At 37.9% G+C, this 18960-nt stretch overlaps 1 protein-coding gene across 3 annotated transcripts in view; it reads right to left on the bottom strand.

Moving 5' to 3' along the window:
- Positions 1-18960, bottom strand: part of LOC127442284 (serine/threonine-protein phosphatase 2A regulatory subunit B'' subunit alpha-like) — a 123777-nt gene that overhangs the window by 4832 nt on the left and 99985 nt on the right. For 2 of the 3 annotated variants that reach the window (XM_051700186.1, XM_051700185.1), the window contains 9 exons: positions 6986-7249; positions 6204-6307; positions 5978-6080; positions 4708-4782; positions 2717-2803; positions 2441-2597; positions 828-876; positions 649-738; positions 210-385 (listed from right to left, as the gene is read on the bottom strand). In XM_051700186.1, the coding sequence (XP_051556146.1) occupies positions 210-385; positions 649-738; positions 828-876; positions 2441-2597; positions 2717-2803; positions 4708-4782; positions 5978-6080; positions 6204-6307; positions 6986-7249 (1105 nt within the window). Of the gene's footprint in view, positions 1-209; positions 386-648; positions 739-827; positions 877-2440; positions 2598-2716; positions 2804-4707; positions 4783-5977; positions 6081-6203; positions 6308-6985; positions 7250-9194; positions 9825-18960 lie in introns of those variants that run through there. The other variant, XM_051700187.1, reaches the window with a different exon arrangement.

Here is an 18960-nt window from a genome sequence, read left to right as displayed (position 1 = left end):
TGACAGGAAAGTTGGGTGTGGAGAGTGGGAATGGGATCGGGACATGACACAGGGCGGATTCAAACCTGTGTCGCTGTGACCATGCACACTATCCATTTCATAATGGCTTCGACCATATGTATTATTTCTACTGCCCGTTTTGACTGATTACCATATTGTTAAGATGGAGTTTAGAGTTTGATAGGAATGGGTTCTCTGGCCTGCCATACCTGGGCATTCTGGTTTGACTAAATCCAGCATCTGACACAAGAGATCCTGGAAGGGCAGTGGTTCAATGCCCATACCCTCCATGCGTTCACACTGTTCCTCATAGAAAAACTCCAGTTCATACATGGAAAGAACACCATCTCCGTCCATATCCATACAGCGAAACCAGTACTCTATACTGAACAGAGATATTTAGATAGATTAAGTGATATAGTAAAGAAGTGATGATATGCATCTAAAGCAATGATTAGATAGTTAAAGTGATGATCTCTATTTATGTTCTAGAGGTGACAGATTGGATGAATGATTGATTCCATTAACTGATAGCTCATCAGTCATGCCACTCATGTAAAGACAAAAGTGTTCTCGAAGATGATCTAGAAAGCAGCAAATGCTGAATTTCTATTAAACTGTACTGGGTTTATCTAATAATGTCATTACCTTGTATGGTTCTTTTTGTCCTCCTCTGAGATGAGGAACCAAACAAACTCAGCATAGCTCATTCTCCCTTCTCTTTGCACCGAGTTTCCCCTAGAGGAAAGAACAATCACTTATCATAAACCATATGAACACATACCAAAAGTTCAAATACCACCTTATTTCTCATCAGCAGGTCCTACCTTGTAACGGATCCAGAGAAAAGCCTCTCAATGACTCTGCTTGATGAAGCTTTGCCACAAAGAAAAAAAAAAAAAGAGTTTCTCAGTTCAACACATTCCTAAGCCTGATCTGAAGTTGAATGAGCCTCATCAACAGTAACAGTATCTCTTGAGTTCAGGTTCTTTTTTTATATCTTTAAGAGTGAGATAAGTGAACGTTTGGCCCAAACTTGATACACATCCTAAGTATACAGTGGCCCCAAAAAGTATTTGCACCCTTTTGGACACTTTTGCATTATTTTGCATTAGATACAAAATATCGAACCAAGTGAAATCATTTGATGCTAGACCTTAACTTTTTATGTCTTACACTTTTATGAGCCATTTTTAACCAACTAGTCTCCAAAGGTGATTTTTAGTGGATGCGTTAAAGCTGAAGTATGTAATTTCTGTGTTACTAGTGCCACCGAATGGAATTGCAAAAATAAACTTCATTTTCAAAACAGCGTTCTAAATCTGCCCCTGTCTGCCATTGGTCAAACAAAGAGATAGTCCTGCCTCCAACTCTCACCATTGGTTGAGTCAATGTTATTGTGTTTGTATAGATGGGTCACTCAAAACAGTTTTATAGTGTTTACTGTTTTCCCAAAAAATTAACCTACAAATGGCTTACTTACAGTTGTCTCTGCATTTTAAGCTGGGATATGAGAAAGTATTATAACACAGAAAAAGTGACATACTTCAGCTTTAAGTCAAAAAGTTCACACAAGTGTTCTGGCAGAGTAACCACAGGTGTAGTTCATCACATTAACTATGGATGTGTCCAATAACTTTTGACAACCAGAAAGTATCCAAGCACTTCTATCCTGTTATATCTGTTGTTTTATCATTTGAAATCTACACTCACTGAGCACTTTATTAGGAACACTATGGTCCTAATGAAGTGTCCGACATGGTCGTCTGCTGTTGTCGCCTAGCCGCCTCAAGGTTCGACATGTTGGGTATTCTGAGATGCTATTCTGCTCACTACAATTGTACAGAGTGGTTATCTGAGTTGACATAGCCTTTCTGTCAGCTCAAAATAGTTTGGCCATTCTCCATTGACCTCTCTCATCAACAAGGCATTTCCGTCCACAGAACTGCTGCTCTTTGGATATTTTTTGTTTTTGGCACGATTCTGAGTAAACTCTAGTTACTGTTGTTCGTGAAAATCCCAGGAGATCAGCAGTTACAGAAATATTCAAACCAGCCCGTCTGGCACTAACAATCATGCCACGGTCGAAATCATTGAGATCACATTTTTTCCCCACTCTGACAGTTGATGTGAACATTAACTGAAGCTCTTGACCTATATCTGCATGATGTTATGCATTGCACTACTGCCACACGATTAACTGATTAGATAATCGCATGAATAAGTAGGTGCACAGGTGTTCCTAATAAAGTGATAAGTAAGTGTACCTTCCTTTTGTGAAATGTTTTACTTGAAAAGTGTTTCTTTTATCTTTCTTTCAAATAAATGCCACTTGGTTTTATGTTTTGTTATGCATAATGCATTTTAAGTATGGTTTAAATGTCCAAATACTTCTTGGGGCCACTGTATATATTTAGCCACAAGTTCCTTTGGTACTTACCATGGTCATTGTACCTGGCCAGGTCCTTGGGGTCGATAAAGAGGTCGTGGTCAGTGTCCAGCTCCCAGAACTTACAGTAAATGACATAAAAGTGCTCATAAGAGAAATAATCTGTGATTTGATTGATGTCGTCCTCTTCTTCTAGCAGGGCGAGAGTCTAGAAAGAAATTTAGAGTGGTTAGTGATGAAAGAGTCCTTTTTGGCTGGGATTTGGAGATTGAAGTACCCTAAATACATTGAAGGCCTAAAGTGATAGTGGCATTGAATAGTGTGTACCTGGAGGAAGTTGCTTCTCCTGAGCTCTGTCATGTTGATCTTGCCTGTCCATGAGCGATTAACTGTGTAAAATATTCTTTGAATAACCTGGAGAGGAGAGAGAGGACATTTCTTTAAAATACTTCGATAAAAGCACAGTCTGATCAAAATGTACCCATCAATTAAAGAAAATAATAAATAATAATCATAATCATAATAATAATAATATTTTTCTTGTCCTTTGGAAACACTATCAAGAACAATAGATGACAAAAATGTGACTACTTTGGATTTAAAAAAAGATCTTGAGCCAGTTAAAAGATCGCTCCAAGTTGTAAATAATCATTTTTAAAATGGTGTGGATTCCAAATTCATAAATCCTACTTGATTAAACAAGTTCCAGAAGCAATAATTCTCGAAATAATGGTATCTGTTCATAGCCTAACTCTGAGGCCCATCGAGAAATGCTACTTTGGAATTTAATGAAGCTGCATTTGATAAGAAAAAGCATCATTTTGTAGAGCACGTGTGCACAGCAACCAAAGAGCAGTGGGAAGACTTAAATTGGTTAATTTGCCCAAAAATAAAAATTCTGTCATCATTTACTCATATCGTTCCCAACCCGTCTGACTTTCTTCCCGTGGAACACAAAAGGAGATGTTAAGCAAAAAGTGAATGTGGACGGAGGGTGTCAAGTTCCAAAAATGTATTTTAAAAGTTGTCAATACAACTCATATACTACATTCCAAGCCTTCTGCAGCCATGCTATAGCTTTGTGTGAGGAATGGACCAAAATGTAAGTTGTTATTTACTGAACCTTCTCAGAGAAAACGCTTTGCACCAAGTTGAACGGCACTAGTTGTCGTGTATCTCATAACCAACTGTAACACACCTGATTTATTATGATGAAATACAAATGAGATTTGAGAGCTACAGCATACTTTAAATGAATGATGACTTAAATTTTAGTCTGTTCCTCACAAAGCTGTTGTTTGCCTTTAGAAGACTTGAAATATAGTCCAATGGATTATTCTATGATGCTTGTTTTCATTTTTGGAGCTCAACAGCATCTGTTCCTCTTCACTTTTTACTGCATGGAAAAGAGTAAAGAACATACTTCCTTTCCTTTTGTGTTCCACTGAAGCCCGAAAATCATACAGGTCTGCAACAACATGAAGGTGAGTAAATGATGACAGAATTTTCATACTTGTTTGAACTATCCCTTTAAAGGTTATAGATCTACATGGATTGTACCATGCATATGTTCGGTCTGCATGTACAGTATGTACAGTTATCTTGTGACTGGTTGTACGGAGTCAGTTATATCTAGCTTGTGGTGACAAAGTCTCCATGCTCCAGGTTCCAAGAGAAACACTGACATTAGAGTATGGGTTAACATGCATTTCCTGGTAGATCAGTCCTCCTAGGAGAGGTTGGTACCGGGGTGTGTCAATCAGTGAAAGGAAGTGTCTAAATATGGGCTGTGCAAAACCAGGGTCAGTGGCCTGTTGGTGGCATCCGTCTTTCCGTGATGTCAGGCCACTTTGACGCCACTGCCCTTCCCACCCTCTCCCTCCACCTCCTCTCTCTACAGCACGTGTTGCAGCTGTCCGCACAGACAGGCAGACAGACAGACAGACAGACAGATGCATTGGACTCCATGTCTCACCACCAACTCATCTCAAATAGCTGTAACCCATTTACTGCAAACAATTTAGAAAACTAACAAGACTTTCAAACTCAATATGAAATATTGGAGCATTTCTAAAAATAGAAATTGCAGGTGCCAGACTGATGATCAACCCAGAATAAAGCAAAGTAATTTTCCTGTTGACAGCAGCTGACACTCAAACAGCCATGGAACGATGTAAAAAAAAAAAAAAAAAAAAAAAGATTACAACAAAGAACTTGGCTGTGTGTTCCAATGACAACAAACCTTCCATTCCTGTAATTCTATCCAACTTCAGATATCTATTGTTAGGTGTTACTGAGGCCTTAATAAAGTGACTTACTGTTGTGATGTACCGGGAATGGAATTCAGGAGCATCTTTTAAAAACGTCAGCCCTGGATGAGTGTCCACAATGTCCTATATTAGAAAAACAAGAGTGATATTACCTCCTCTATCCCAGTCAAAAGTCAGTACAGGAGATTTCCTAAGACCTGTTCATAATATAATATAATGTAATGCAATAGAATATAACAATAGCTAATTCAAAGATACTTGATAGAGAGCTACTGTATGAGAAATCCTTTGTAAATCCCTGAATTCTTTGTGAATTATCTGGATTTCTACATGAATGGCTCCTAACATGTGATCCACAGTGAATCCTAACTTTATCCTAATAATAACCAACATAATAAAGCATTAATAAATAAGCAAGTCTTTATTAAAGGAAGTCTAATTAATCAACGACACATAACTGAAAAATTGAACTTTATTAAAAGCCTCTAATTGATCAAGATCACTGATAGAGTTTGCAAACCCTTCAATTTACTGCATACATACTGTATATCATAAGGTTCAGCTTTTATCTCATCTGTCCACTGAATGTTATTTCACTAGTGCAGCTGTGGTGCTTGAGATGGGCAGCATTTATTTTAGCAAGCAAGGGTTATCTCCTTGGTAACCACCCATAAGCAGTTTTCAATATTTTTCTTATGACAGATGAACAAATACACAAACTACATGGTATGTCTACAGATCCTTGGCTGTCACTGGGGTTCTTTGTCACTTTTTTATGGATTATAATGAATGCCCTTTCCCTGATATTTGTTGGACAACCACTCCCAGAGCAAGTAACATCAGAACACAAATGTCCTTCATCAACCTGACTATACACTGTCTTCAAAAAATGCTTTTCAGTCTTTTAGAGCTTAAACAACTCTTCCTAGGAGGCCATTTGAAATCATTTCTTTACAAGCCATATTTCAGTTAAACAGAATTCTGTTGTGAAGAGCAGGCATAAATGAATGTTTTTTTTTCTTCACAATATGGCAATTGAAACCCGCACAGGAGTTAATCAGAACATCTGGTTTGATTGCACTTTTCTGAAGCATACTAATTCTGCTAGTTCAAATGCTTTTTCCACAAATAACTTTGAAATATTATGCCATTGTTCAATATGTTTGTTAAATAAGACTCATTTATTCATTATTATGACTGCATATCTTCTTTAAGTAGCCATTCATGCAGAAATACAGGTGGTATCAAAAGATATGCACACTTTCACAGCTATATGCACTGTTAAAAACACAATACATTACAAGAGCTATGTTCCAACCTGTAGTAGAGGGATGAAATCTTCTTGTTCCAGGTAATGGCAGCCTGGTTTGGCCAGCAAGTAAACAAACTTGGATGCATCATCATAGCAGCTGTGCAATAACCTGTGAAGAAGAATTAGGGCAGAAACTCTCAATTCAATGGCACATAGATTTAAAAAGCACTTTTAAAACACTTCTTTGTGTTGACATGAAACTTGATGTGTGGGCCGACTGGTGCTCACTTACTTTCTCCATGTTGCAATGAACGAGTGAACAGAAACGAAACCTGTCCTCTCTCCACCAGCGCAAATAAACAATGATGCTTTCCAATAGAGTGGACAACCGCATGCCTGGGAAAAGACACAAATGAATTGTTGTTTTTTTGTTGTATTTTAAATGGAATTGACATTGAGGAGGCAAAAGCACGGAAACACATAAAAGCAACTAATAATATATTTTATAACATCACAATATTACTTTTAAGACTTTTAAAAAAAAATTGTCTAACCATAATCATAAAATCTCTTTAAAGATTTGGCTCATGTAAAACTCACATTCATGTGGTTCCAAATCTTTATGACTTTCTTTTTTTCTGTGGAACACATAAGTAGATGTTAGACAGAATGTCAGCCTCAGTCACCATTCACTTTCATTGCATCTTTTTTCCATATAATTAAAGTGAATGGTGACTGAGGCTAACATTCTGCCTAACATCTACTTTTGTGTACACAAAAGAAAGAAAGAAAATTGTAATTTTTCTGTAAAAAATAAATACAAATGTCTGATTCTCAATGTTAACTTCTGGATGCAGCTTACATACAGTATTCCGTTTACTAATATTAAATGATATGAAAGGATAAAATAGGATATTGATATAAGATAAGATGACATCCTTCATTTTGCTGTGGGAATGCAATTTGGCATGTGTCAGCATTCATTTTCAGAGCTATTAACCCAAGATTATTGAAAACAGTTTAGAGATGATCAATTACATTCTTTAAACAAAACCTTTCACAATTCATATGCACCTTCGCAATCTTCCCCATCTCATATATGTCGGCTTTCTCCTCCTCAAACTCTGTGAAGGCTGCCTCAATTTTGGCAATGGCCTCATCATAGTTGGCCACAGTTGGAAGGCCTTTGGGGAAGTAGAAGCGTGGAATGTTTATGGAGGAGGGTGGAGTTGTGACCACCGCTTTGGCTGGCGGAGGGCTGGGCGGCCGTGGGGTTGGCGAGGAAGGTGCAGGTGCGAGAGTTGGAGGAGGTGTTCCAGGTTTCTTCTCTGGCTGGATCTTTTGAGAAACAGAGAGAGACAATGAGAGCAAGAAAGAAGGAATCTTGCCTCAGAGCTCCATGGGTGCAATAACGGTTTATGGTATGTTAGAGGTACTTCAATAAATACCAATGAGGAATAACAACCAGGCACGTGTGACACCATGTAAACCAAACTAACCATACAGCATTTACACTTTAACTTTTAAAGAGATAGTTCACCCAAAAATGAAAATTCTGTCATCATATACTCACCCTCATGTTATACCAAACTCATTTGACTTTCTTCCTTCCGTGAAACACAAAAGGAGATTTTTCAGTCATTATTCACTTTCGTTGTATGCAAAAAAGATGCAATTAAAGTGAATGGTGATGGAGGTATTTTTCCTAACATCTCTATCGTGTTCCACAGAGGACAGAAATTTACAGGTTTGGAATGACATGAGAGTTAGGAAATTATTTTCATATTTTGTGTGAACTATCCCATTAAGATCTCATCCATTTGTCATGATATAAATACATTTGCATGACATTACTCTTAAGCACTGCAGTAATGGCCAAGTCAATTTCAGTATGAATAACTCTTCTATCGATATTCAGAAGACAAATCAAAACCTGCAATAAACATACTTTGTATACATAGTACCCATCTTCTTAGAAGTGTTTACTTTAGCACCAATTCCAAGTTCAGAATATCCTAAGTACATGTATCAATGTCATGTGGTATCATATGACCAGGTAAATCATGTGATACCACACATGGAATTTCATATCTGTGTGTATTGTATTGACTTTAAAGATTGCTATGTAATCATTATCAATCATTATCATTTACCACTGTATCCAAAGTCATGCAGACTTTGAGAGCTGAAAAACGTTTTCTCCAAGTACTTGCTGTGCGATGATCTATTCACAGTCATAGATTATCAGTAAAACCAAAGCTGGCCTTATTAACTTTCCTGCCAATGTGATGACAAGAACTCCTCAGCAGTAATAAGACAAACCTTTGCCATCCAGCCTCTCTGCCTCCACCAAAATTTACATTTACATTTATGCATTTGGCAGACGCTTTTATCCAAAGCGACTTACAGTGTACTTATTACAGGGACAATACCCCAAGAGCGACCTGGAATTAAATGCCTTGCTCAAGGACACAATGCTGGTGGCTGTAGGGATCGAACCAGCAACCGTATGCTTGCAGTTTATCAAAATAACCCCAATTCTTGATTTCAGGATGTTTACATATTATATACAGTATATATTACCATCTATAATTTCCCCTTGATAAACTGGTGCGATCTGAACAGGGCATCTTGGTCTTAACAAACGCTGTAAAATTGATTTCTCTTTGTTGATTGGACAGTAAATAATTGGGACACATTGTACTGAGTCTCAAAACATTGCATGCATAGTCTACTTTACAGGCCGGACAATGATAATAGTCATAAAACACAGCTTATGTCCATCTACTTGAAATTTCTTTGCAGAAAGGACCTTGCAGCATCAAGGTTAAACCTCTAATAACAAGTTGTGGAAATGTCCAACACATTCTATACATAGTCTTGACATTCTGTTCTTATTCTAGTCTCGGGGCAAAAACCTAGAGTCCCAAAGCACACTTAAGGCCACTTATTTCTGCACAGCACAGTCTAATTGTCAATCAAGCTGTTGCTGGAGCTGTTGCAATTCAACTGAATTTTGGAGGTCTCCATTCTAGGCCTGCATGCACTAAGTATTGAACAGAACAGCTGTGGCTCAAGCCTTGCCATTACACTCCCTCCCCCTCCTCGAAGCTCCTGTACGCAACACTTGGACACTGTATTCCTGTCCAGCCTCACCCCTACACCCCCTTCCACGGTCCTATTAATAAACACGTTGGTATCTGCCTGTGAATAGTTTGTCTTGCCTGGCATGTGAGAGTTAGCCACAGCATTCTTTGTTGAAATACAGAGGCTGGCTACTGACCTGGGCTTGCTGGAAAGACTTGAGCCTTTTCTTGAATCGTGATGGGAGGACAAAGTCACAGCCTCTGGCTAAAAAGGCCAGTTCCCCCCGCAAGTCAGGATCCTCCCTCAACGAGGCCTCCTTGATCATCATACTGGCAATGTCAAATGGATTCAAAAAGTGATAAAAGAGAAAAAGCTCAAAATGAAACAGACAAGCTATTCCTACGTCCTCGGTGACTCCCGTTAAGGAGGGTCAACTTCCGTTCAGGAGCTTGCAGAGAACTCCTTTCTGGCCAGTGTCCCTCAAACACTTTTTCTCCTTGCAGTACGCTCACTCACACGCACACTTAAAAACTCTCATTTGCCAGGTTTTGTCCAGGGATGTAAGGTGGATGCGTCTTGGTGCATGGAAGAAGTCCTAGAATCTTGCCTACTAGTGTGACAACTGGAATCCAGGAACATTGTACCAAGGAGGCCAGGCCGTCAGCCTCCCAATTGCCTTTGAAAACTACAAAACACAAATCTCAACTCAAGTCCATTGCCAATGGGTTCCCAGCCCAGCGAAACATGAGCCACTCTGGGGTCTGCCTCCCGGACCAGTCCCTTTGCTACCCTGTCCTGTCCTGATGAGCAGGGGGCTGAACGCAGCAATACAGAGGGGAGGGGGATCAGCTGTGTTAAATGTCTTTGGTGTGCATTTGTGTATGGGTGAGCAAGTTGTATTATGAGAATGGAAGCCCCCTCCCATCTCTAAACAGAAAGGCTAAAGTTAGCCAGAGCACAGATGAAGTGCAAATTGCTGTTGATTAAGACTTTGTTTACGCACAGATCAGGCAGAGAGAAAGAGAAACAGAGAGAGAGAGAGAGAGAGAGAGAGAGAGAGAGAGAGAGAGAGAGAGAGAGAGAGAGAAACTGAGGATATAGCTTAGATGGCCAGGCCCCCAATATACAGCACCCAAGGGTTCATGGGGTGCATTTTGGGAGTAGAGTAATAGGGGGAGTCTGAAATGTTTCAGGGCACTGCTCCCACAGCATAATAACAATAATATCTACAAACCTTCCACTTTGCTCTCCAAACTTTGACTGCGACTGACTCACATTCCCACTGCATCAACAACTCCATAAGCAAAAGTGTTTTCTAAATCATCATGAACACAATAAACCTGTCCCCTAAGAAATTAATAGGAAAATCATTAAACAAAATTATCAGTAAATATTTATTTACATAAATAATACTATAGATAAATATACAGTGGGGTTCAAAAGTCTGAGACTTAAGTCTGGGGTTTGTTTAAGGGCTGCAACAACTAATCGATAACAATAAATCATGAAAATTATCAACAACAAATTTCATAATCAAGAAAGAATGTGTGTACTTCTGCAGAACATTATACCACTTACCTCTTCTTGCCAGGTAGCATACTGTATATAGATTTTGGTTTTGTTTTTCTTTATTATCATTTATAATTTAGTGGTTTAAATTATGCTGCTGCTTCCAAACTGTGGACAATCATGTTTTGTTTTTTATGAAAACTATATGCAATTTAATTTATATTGCAACATTTAAAAAACTTTTTACACAATGTACAATCATAAATTAATATATTTTTTAAATAAAATACAGAAAATAAATTGTTTTTTTATCTGATTAAATCGAAAAAATAATTAACAGATTAATTAAAATAATCAACTGAAATAATAGTTAGTTGCAGCCCTAGATTTTTATTTTTTCATTTAAGCCTGTAAATAAACAGAAAGCTTAAGTATTTCGAAAAATGTAAAAACTAGAAAAGTTAAAGAAAAGTTAAATATTTAAGATTTTGTGGGGCACTAATCAAATTAAAGTATTTGAGACACTGACCATGTTAACTCCTCTTTTTTTTTACAAAAGGTCAGATTTCCTTTAAAGCACAAAAGATGCTCTTTGGAACATTCTCAAATCATTATGGGATTACAAGAATCATAAGGGTTTCAACATACCAGGAGTCCATACCAGCTTGAATACATGCCATGAAAAATTCAACTTTTCACTCAAATGGTTATTCTGATAATATAATTTGTAACAACACATTTTGCATTCAATTAGAAAAATGCAAAATAGAATCATTTTCACAAGTGGTCTCAGTCTTTTGGACACCACTGTATTTCATGCTTTGAAAAATATGTTTACTTTAAATATCTCTAATATAAAATATAGATGAGACTTTCATTTCTTTATTTGTAAATTATATAGCAGAAGCTTTTTATTCAAATGAATTAATCACTTGATGCTCCCCTAAATTTACCTGTAGTTAAATGTATACCTCAAATGATTTCACAAATTCCTAATTTCCCATACTGCTCTTCTTTTGGATCCAACCCACAACCTTTGTGTAAACAGTCAAGATCCTTAACTGCTAATCAACATCCCACTTAACCTGCTGCTTGAACTAAAAAAATAGAGAAATAAAAAGGTATAGTGACACCTAGTGCCTGTGTGTATTAATGATCCAACGTTTCTCTTTCCAGAAATCCACACAGCGGTGGAAGGAAAAAGCAGAGGTATTGCAGACGGGGAGAGCTGATCCTTTTGCGTAACTAAGCTCTAACGGACAGAAGATCTTCTCCCCTTTCCTTTAAGCCTTATAAATAACACCCGCTGTACAGGAGGCCTCCTGACATTTCAGCAGTACATAGCAATCCCTGCATTCCCTGCTCTGTCTCCGACAGCTGTTAGGAGAATATCAAATACATCAAGATTCCACTGTGGGCAGGGCAGAGGGACATGAAGAGCTAACACCATTAGCCTGCTCTACAGCAAAGGCAGGCCATTGGAGGGGAAGAAGGGATATTAACGTTAGTTCCAAGTGCATGTAATGAGACACTTATTCTTGTGTTGGCCATTTCTTTGCCAGAAACAACAAACCAGCTGTAAATAGAATATTAATACATTTATCTTTCATGAAACTAGCAACCTCAGCACCAGGTTATAGTTAGCATGGTTCTGGCTCGCACTGTTATCAAGTGCACTAGGGATTTAGTCCATACCGTGGACTGAAAAGAATGGCAGGAAACTAATGGGGAAAAAGGAGTGTAATGGGAAATGACGCAGTCCAAAACTGACCTGCAAGAGCACAATGACTCTTATGAGTCCAATGAGCATGAATGCTATGGGCATCTATTGGAATTTTGGCTCCCATGACTTTATTGCTCTAGGTCCCTTAAAAAAATTTTTTTAAAGTGAAGACAGGAATGCAACTTGGTGGACAGTGCACATGTGACAACACATTGATTGGTGGTGCTTTTGTGCAGGTGACCCTTTATTTTACGATACTACCAATATTACAAAATGTTATATTCCTCAGTATCATCAAGTTCTTTTATCTCTGTTTCTTTATCTCTTAATTGTTCTTATTTGATCTAATTTCTAATGGCTTATCATTCCTCTTAACTCTATTTTAGCTGATTTACATGAACTGATGCACTCATATGGCCAGAGCATGCTTTGTGGTTTAAGATTAGTTTTTATTGTGATGTAAAATACATTTAATACATTACAATTGAATAAATGTTGTAGAGTGCATCAAATCAATAGATACAAATGGTCACAAATGACCTCAGATGTCTCCCAGCAGATGGGTCTTGTGTTCCACATATCAGGTCAAACTAACCACGTGAGTTATAAAAGGAGGATCAGGCACACTATGTCTGAAGAAAACAATCCTACAGCTTGTGTATTTTTAGTTGATTACATTTCTTGCAAAGTCATAATGCCTGACAAATCATGGTAGAATGCCAAGAAACACTAGAGAATGCCAGGCATTTAGTGTCCTACAATGCTGAACAATATAAATCCTAGAGTGTCACCTTGCTTGTTCTGGAACCAACGTTACATTCAAAATACTTTCACTGAAAGTTCCCCCTTCATCGTTGGCATAAACTCCCAGCCTTGTGCAGTGCCAGCTAAGAAATTCTTAATCTCTCGGCCTGAATGTGTGGATGTGTGAACTGAGGTCAACGCAATCACAACAGATGGAATGCGTCAGTGGATGTGTGGAATATTCAGATAGAATCAGATACCATAACTATGTTACACCTTTGGCAATCATTCATTTCCTAGAGCTACTCACTGCTAATTAAAGTAGGTTCTATTGGTTTAGTAGAAGACCAACTGGCTCTCTTAATCAATAATACCGAGGTTACAAAAGGACACACAAATAATTTAGCAAGTACTCTGAAATTTCTGTTCAGTTCCAAAGAATGTATAGAAAATGCCAGATGCACTGCATCAGCATTATTCATTTCAAATGTTGGAATTTGGAATTTGAGCTGTCTGTCTCAAATTGTCAGGGGCAATTGAAAACAAAAAACTTGAAAAACCACACCAAGCTATACGATAAAGCGCTACAGCGACTGACCACTTTTTCAGCAGACTGGGTTCTGGATGTATATATATTTTAAATCTTTGATAACACTTTATAATAAGACTCTATTTGTTAACATTTGTAAATGCATTAGATATCATGAACTAAGAGTGAACAATATTTTTTTTTTTTTTAAAGCATTTATTATTCTTGGTTATTGTTAAATATATAAAAAGTTTAAAAACACAGTTTTCATTGTTAGTTCATGTTAGTTTATGATGCATTAACTAATGTTTACGTATACAACTTTTAGTGTTAAAAGTGTATCAATATCTGTTCAAATTAACATTAACCAAGATTAATAAGTACTGTGAAAGTATTGTTCATTGTTAGTTCATTTTAAAGGTGCTGTAAGTGATTTTTTCATGGAAAGTATGCAAAAACAAATTCCTACTCACTGGAAGATATTAATGAAATAAGTGTCGTGAGATATCTCACTGGTCTCTATGTCAGCACTAGACTCTGTAAACAGCAAACAAAAATGTGTCCATGAGCCGCAGTCTCTGACGCTTTCTGCCTGCCAAACATTTTGCACGTTCTCACAGTATTGTACCGTATTTGCAGTGAATAATTGAGGCTCAATGCCATTTTTATGCCATGTTGTTCATAACAGTTCTCAGCTGAGGGCGCTATTTTGCTGCTGTTGTTTTCAACAACCGCTTCTGCTTGGTGTTGGTCTAAATAAAGCTCATTTGCTATCTTTTTTTGCTAAGAGGGTGGTGTGGCTGATTCAATGGTTCAGTCTCGTGGAAGTAGAACGTCTTACAGCACCTTTAACTAATGTAGTTAACTAATGTTAACTAATACAGATATATTTTAAAGTGTTACCAAATCTTCAATAAAGAGTTTGATTAATCAAACCAACCAGTTCTAAGATGAATCACAATATTACAAAATTTTATTTGAAGAAAATTTTTTCACTGACATAAAATTTGGTGTTCTTCTCCAGACCCCAGGTAACACCCCCCACCCCCCATCTTTGGAGGTATTTAGCTGGCTGGATTATGAAACAATTTCTGGTGCTAAAGGAAAGAGGGGCTTGTCACTGTTAGGATGTGAGTGCATTCGCTGAGACTAGCAGTGTTGTTCAACACTGGGCAACCCTATGAGCAAGCTGGGACAGTTAATACTTCTAGCCCCCTCCCCTTTAGCACCAGGGTCACACCTGTCTGCCTGCTAATGCCGGTCAGCTTGTTCTAGGACGTGCTGTAACAGTGCCTGGGCCTCTCGATGGCTCTGCAGGTGCTGAGTGTGTTTTTAAAATTGACAGGAGCCAGACTCATCCCACCTGTCTCCTTCCCATCATACCGGACACTGTGCAAACACCAGCACCACGCTGAGTCTTCAATTAACAGTGAATCCTTTCTACAGGATGCCAGAGCAATCAGAGTGCTATAAAGGTGTCATCTTCTGGTCCCCAAAGGTCCATTGCCATGACCTATACAAATGATTATCTCTTTAACCTTTAAGAGACACTATTAGAGCAGTGGGTTTCCAGGATTTGGTGGTCTACTCATGGTATAGGCCTTATTGATGCATGTATAGTTAAATAGCCTGAGAATCCAGCTAAATTAGTTGCGTTGGAGGGAATAATAATGTTTTCATTCCATCAATTTTCAGCAGGTCTCAGTTGCACAGTTTTGGGATGCCATTGCCAGCTGAAGCCTGATGCGCCCTCATCCCTCGCACCCCTCTCGCGTTATGATGTCCCAATGTGCGATTGGCGATGTGACATGGACCTGGGTTCCTTTGAGTAATTGGAGGGAGCTCTTCACTCCAAATACTAAGAAAAAGTGCATAGCTGCCTATTTCCAGCTTTTCAGAGATTAATTTCAGCTTTCAAAGCTATGCTTAGAGTTTTGATTTATGGCACAGCAAATGCAGCACAGGACACTGGGACTGAAGTAGGATGGGGCACCGAGGAGGAGCACAGTTATATTAGATCCTTCCTGAAACTGATGAGATGAGATGGCAGTATGAAGAGAGAATGAGTATGCCTACATTTCAGGACTTATTTCTATTTGATTTCATACTCCTTATGAATAACATGCAAATTGCACAGCCTTATAGTATGATTATTTGAAATTTTTGCATAAATTATATCTATTAATTGATTAATATTAAATTAAAGAGAACAAAATATGTGTTGTTTTTTTTTTTCGTTCATGAACTAATCTTTTGAGTGATCAAACCAATCTCGTTGACTTCCATACACTAAATCAAATTTCAGTATATTTATGGATCTACTGAATGACTGAGTGTCTAAATTTGGCATGTGAGTCAATCTCGTTTACAGCAAGTAAAGAAAGAGGCCAGATGAAATCCTCTTATAGTGTATTTGTTGACATGCAAATTTTAATAAAGGATAATAAGACTTGTTTTGGTTGTGAATGACTGTGTTTTTAGCGAATCAGTTAAATCAATGATTCAGTTACATATAAAATAAGCTCATTTGTCACCATCTGCAGTAAAGATGTGCAGAAATGATCACTAAACAAATCCCTGAACGATTCTGTACAAATCTATTCAGTAAACGGATTCAAGACTCGAGTCACTGGGATTAATCAAAATCCCCACCACTAAAAAAATGTAAGCGTTCCAGATCCACATGAGGTACACCCATTTTATTCACCAAACAAAAATGAAATTAGCTTGAAACCCAGGAAGTTCTGAATATCAGAACACTACCTAGAAAAGGTCAGGGTCATGGCACCACTTGTAACTTTGTCTGCCTTGTAACTGGGCAGCAAATCAAATGACAAAATAAGTCAAGTTTTTCTGTAGTTTTTTAATACTTTCATTCTTTTTCCAATCATGATTATGATGGATGATACACAGAAAGTCATGAATTGAATGTCTGTAAGTTTTTTATAATTTAAAGAACAAGACATTATAGAAAATCAGTACCAGAGCATGTTTTGTATCACAGAAGATGTACCACATTGCTCGGTTTCACACTGTGACATGTCTACTAGGGATGTCATAAAATATCGATATATCAATATTGATGGGCACAAATTTTTGAGGCATCGATATATTAACATTAGCTGACATTTAAATTAGAAGCCTAATTTGTGTGCTTTCAATTCACTGCCAGTTGCATTACATTCAATGTTGTCTGATGTAATAGGTTTGGGAGACCATAAGGGGGGACATAACATTTACTATAGCTGGTCGCGGCATGGAAGAGGCAAAGGTATCACACACGCATTACGAGCTTATGGCAGTTCAACGTTACGAATGATTTTGTACTTCAAGAATTTAAGGAATTGTTCACCCCAAAATTCTCTCATCATTTGTTCACCCTCATACCATCCCGGATATGTATGACTTTCTTTCTTCTGCAGAACACAAATTAAGATTTTTAGAAGAATATCTCAGCTCTGTAGATCCATACAATGCAAGTGAATGGGTGCCAAAATTTTGAAGCTCCATAAATATCATAAGGCAGCATAAAAGTAATCAATATGACTCTAGTGGTGAAATCCATGTTTTCAGAAGCGATATGATAGGTGGGATGAGAAACAGATCAATATTTAAGTCCTTTATTTACTATAAATTACCCTCCCCCCTCAGTCAATCTCCACTTTAACTTTCACATTCTTCTTCTTGTGTTTTTGGTGATTCACATTCTTTATGCATATGCCCCCTACTGGGCAGGGAGAAGAATTTCTAGCAAAAATGGACTTAAATATTGAGCTGTTTCTCACCTACACCTATCATATCACTTCTGAAGATATGGATTTAAACTGTGCAGTCATATGGATTACTTTTATACTGCCTTCATGTGCTTTTTGGAATGTCTACATTTTGGCACCCATTCACTTGCATTGTGAGGACCTACAGAGATTAGATATTCTTATAAAATACTTAATTTGTATTCTGCAGAAGAAAGAAAGTCATACAGATCTGGGATGGCACGAGGGTGAGTAAATGATGAGAGAATTTTCATTTTTGGGTGAACTATCCCTTTAACAGTGACACAGATGAGTTTGCAGGTTAGTGTATGAAACTGGTGTAACTGTGCAAACTGAACGATTAGAAATGACCAAGTTTATTATGCCATTTCCCTGCGTGTAGCCTTTAATAGTTCTTTTACTCAAGCTGTTAAACCACAAAAAGACATACTTGTAACTGAAAATACATTGTATAGATATACACAATATATCATCCAGTAGTGACTAGAGTAAATAATCCCTAATAAATAGAGTAATGTCCTTTGATAATGATTTGGGTCTAATTTAATGGAAAACTATGCGAGTTGAACTCTGTGGGGCTGCTGAATTTTTAACAGCCTTCAGAGAAGGCGAGCCTGCAGTGTGTGCATACGTAGCTTCATAGAAAATAATTGTTGTGAATTTTAGAATGTGCCCTGTCGTTTATCAGACTACATGGCCCACTTTAATTTACCCTGCTGCTCACACTTTATCAAAGTTGTTTTGAGAAATTTGTTTTAACAACAAAGACTATTGTGTAACAGACAGCCTTATTTATATCTGAAAAAATCCCGATATATCGATAATCATTTGGAAAATCATCTGATTATCGATACGTGAAAACGGCATCGATCCCAAGCCTAATGTCTACCATAAATTTATTTTAGGTACTAACAATGCAATTTGCAATTTCCCTCAACAAGTTGATAAAGTAATATCCAATTCTGAGTTACATAATGACACATAGTAACCAGTCAACACTATCATATTAGCCATTCACAAAGTATTAAAGCAAACTGGTGCTCATAGCACATAAACTTGTCTCTTCACATATAACTCTGTTATATCATGTTGAACCCAAACAGTGCAGTCGGAGTGACTGGGAGCAGATGGCAGGGGCCGTCTATCTTTTTCCATTGCCGAACAGATAGAGAGAGACACCAGTACTGGACAGCACATCACCGCCTCACCCCACCTTCTCTCACTTGCTTTGACGCAGGAGTTACTGCCATGTGTGTAAAACGATCCCCAAATATAAAGCTTCTAATTTGCAGTTTATTTCTGCAGCAGGCACTGGGCAGACTTCAAAAACACACACTAATAACCCACCTCCACCATACACACACACACACACACACACACACACACACACACACACACACACACACACACACTCAAACATCCACTTCAACACACACCACTGTTTCAATCTGAGTGCTTGAAAATAGCAGTGCCAAATGCCATTACCATAGCGATAACCCTTTACCTGGACTTATACTTGCCTCTGTGGAATGTGGGGGCATGAAAGAGGCCTTATTTCCTTACACTCACTCGGCAGTGAGCTGAATTGAGGAAGTGGATTTTATGAGGGCCTATTCTATTCCAGTCTGGTTTTTCTCTAAGAAAAGCCACACAGTGGAGCCACTGAAAGAAGTACTATTAAATG

Source organism: Myxocyprinus asiaticus, chromosome 6 (assembly GCF_019703515.2).
Source record: "Myxocyprinus asiaticus isolate MX2 ecotype Aquarium Trade chromosome 6, UBuf_Myxa_2, whole genome shotgun sequence".
Lineage (NCBI taxonomy): Eukaryota > Metazoa > Chordata > Actinopteri > Cypriniformes > Catostomidae > Myxocyprinus > Myxocyprinus asiaticus.
Note: the sequence above shows the minus strand (reverse complement) of the source record. Positions and strands in the feature narration are given on the sequence as shown.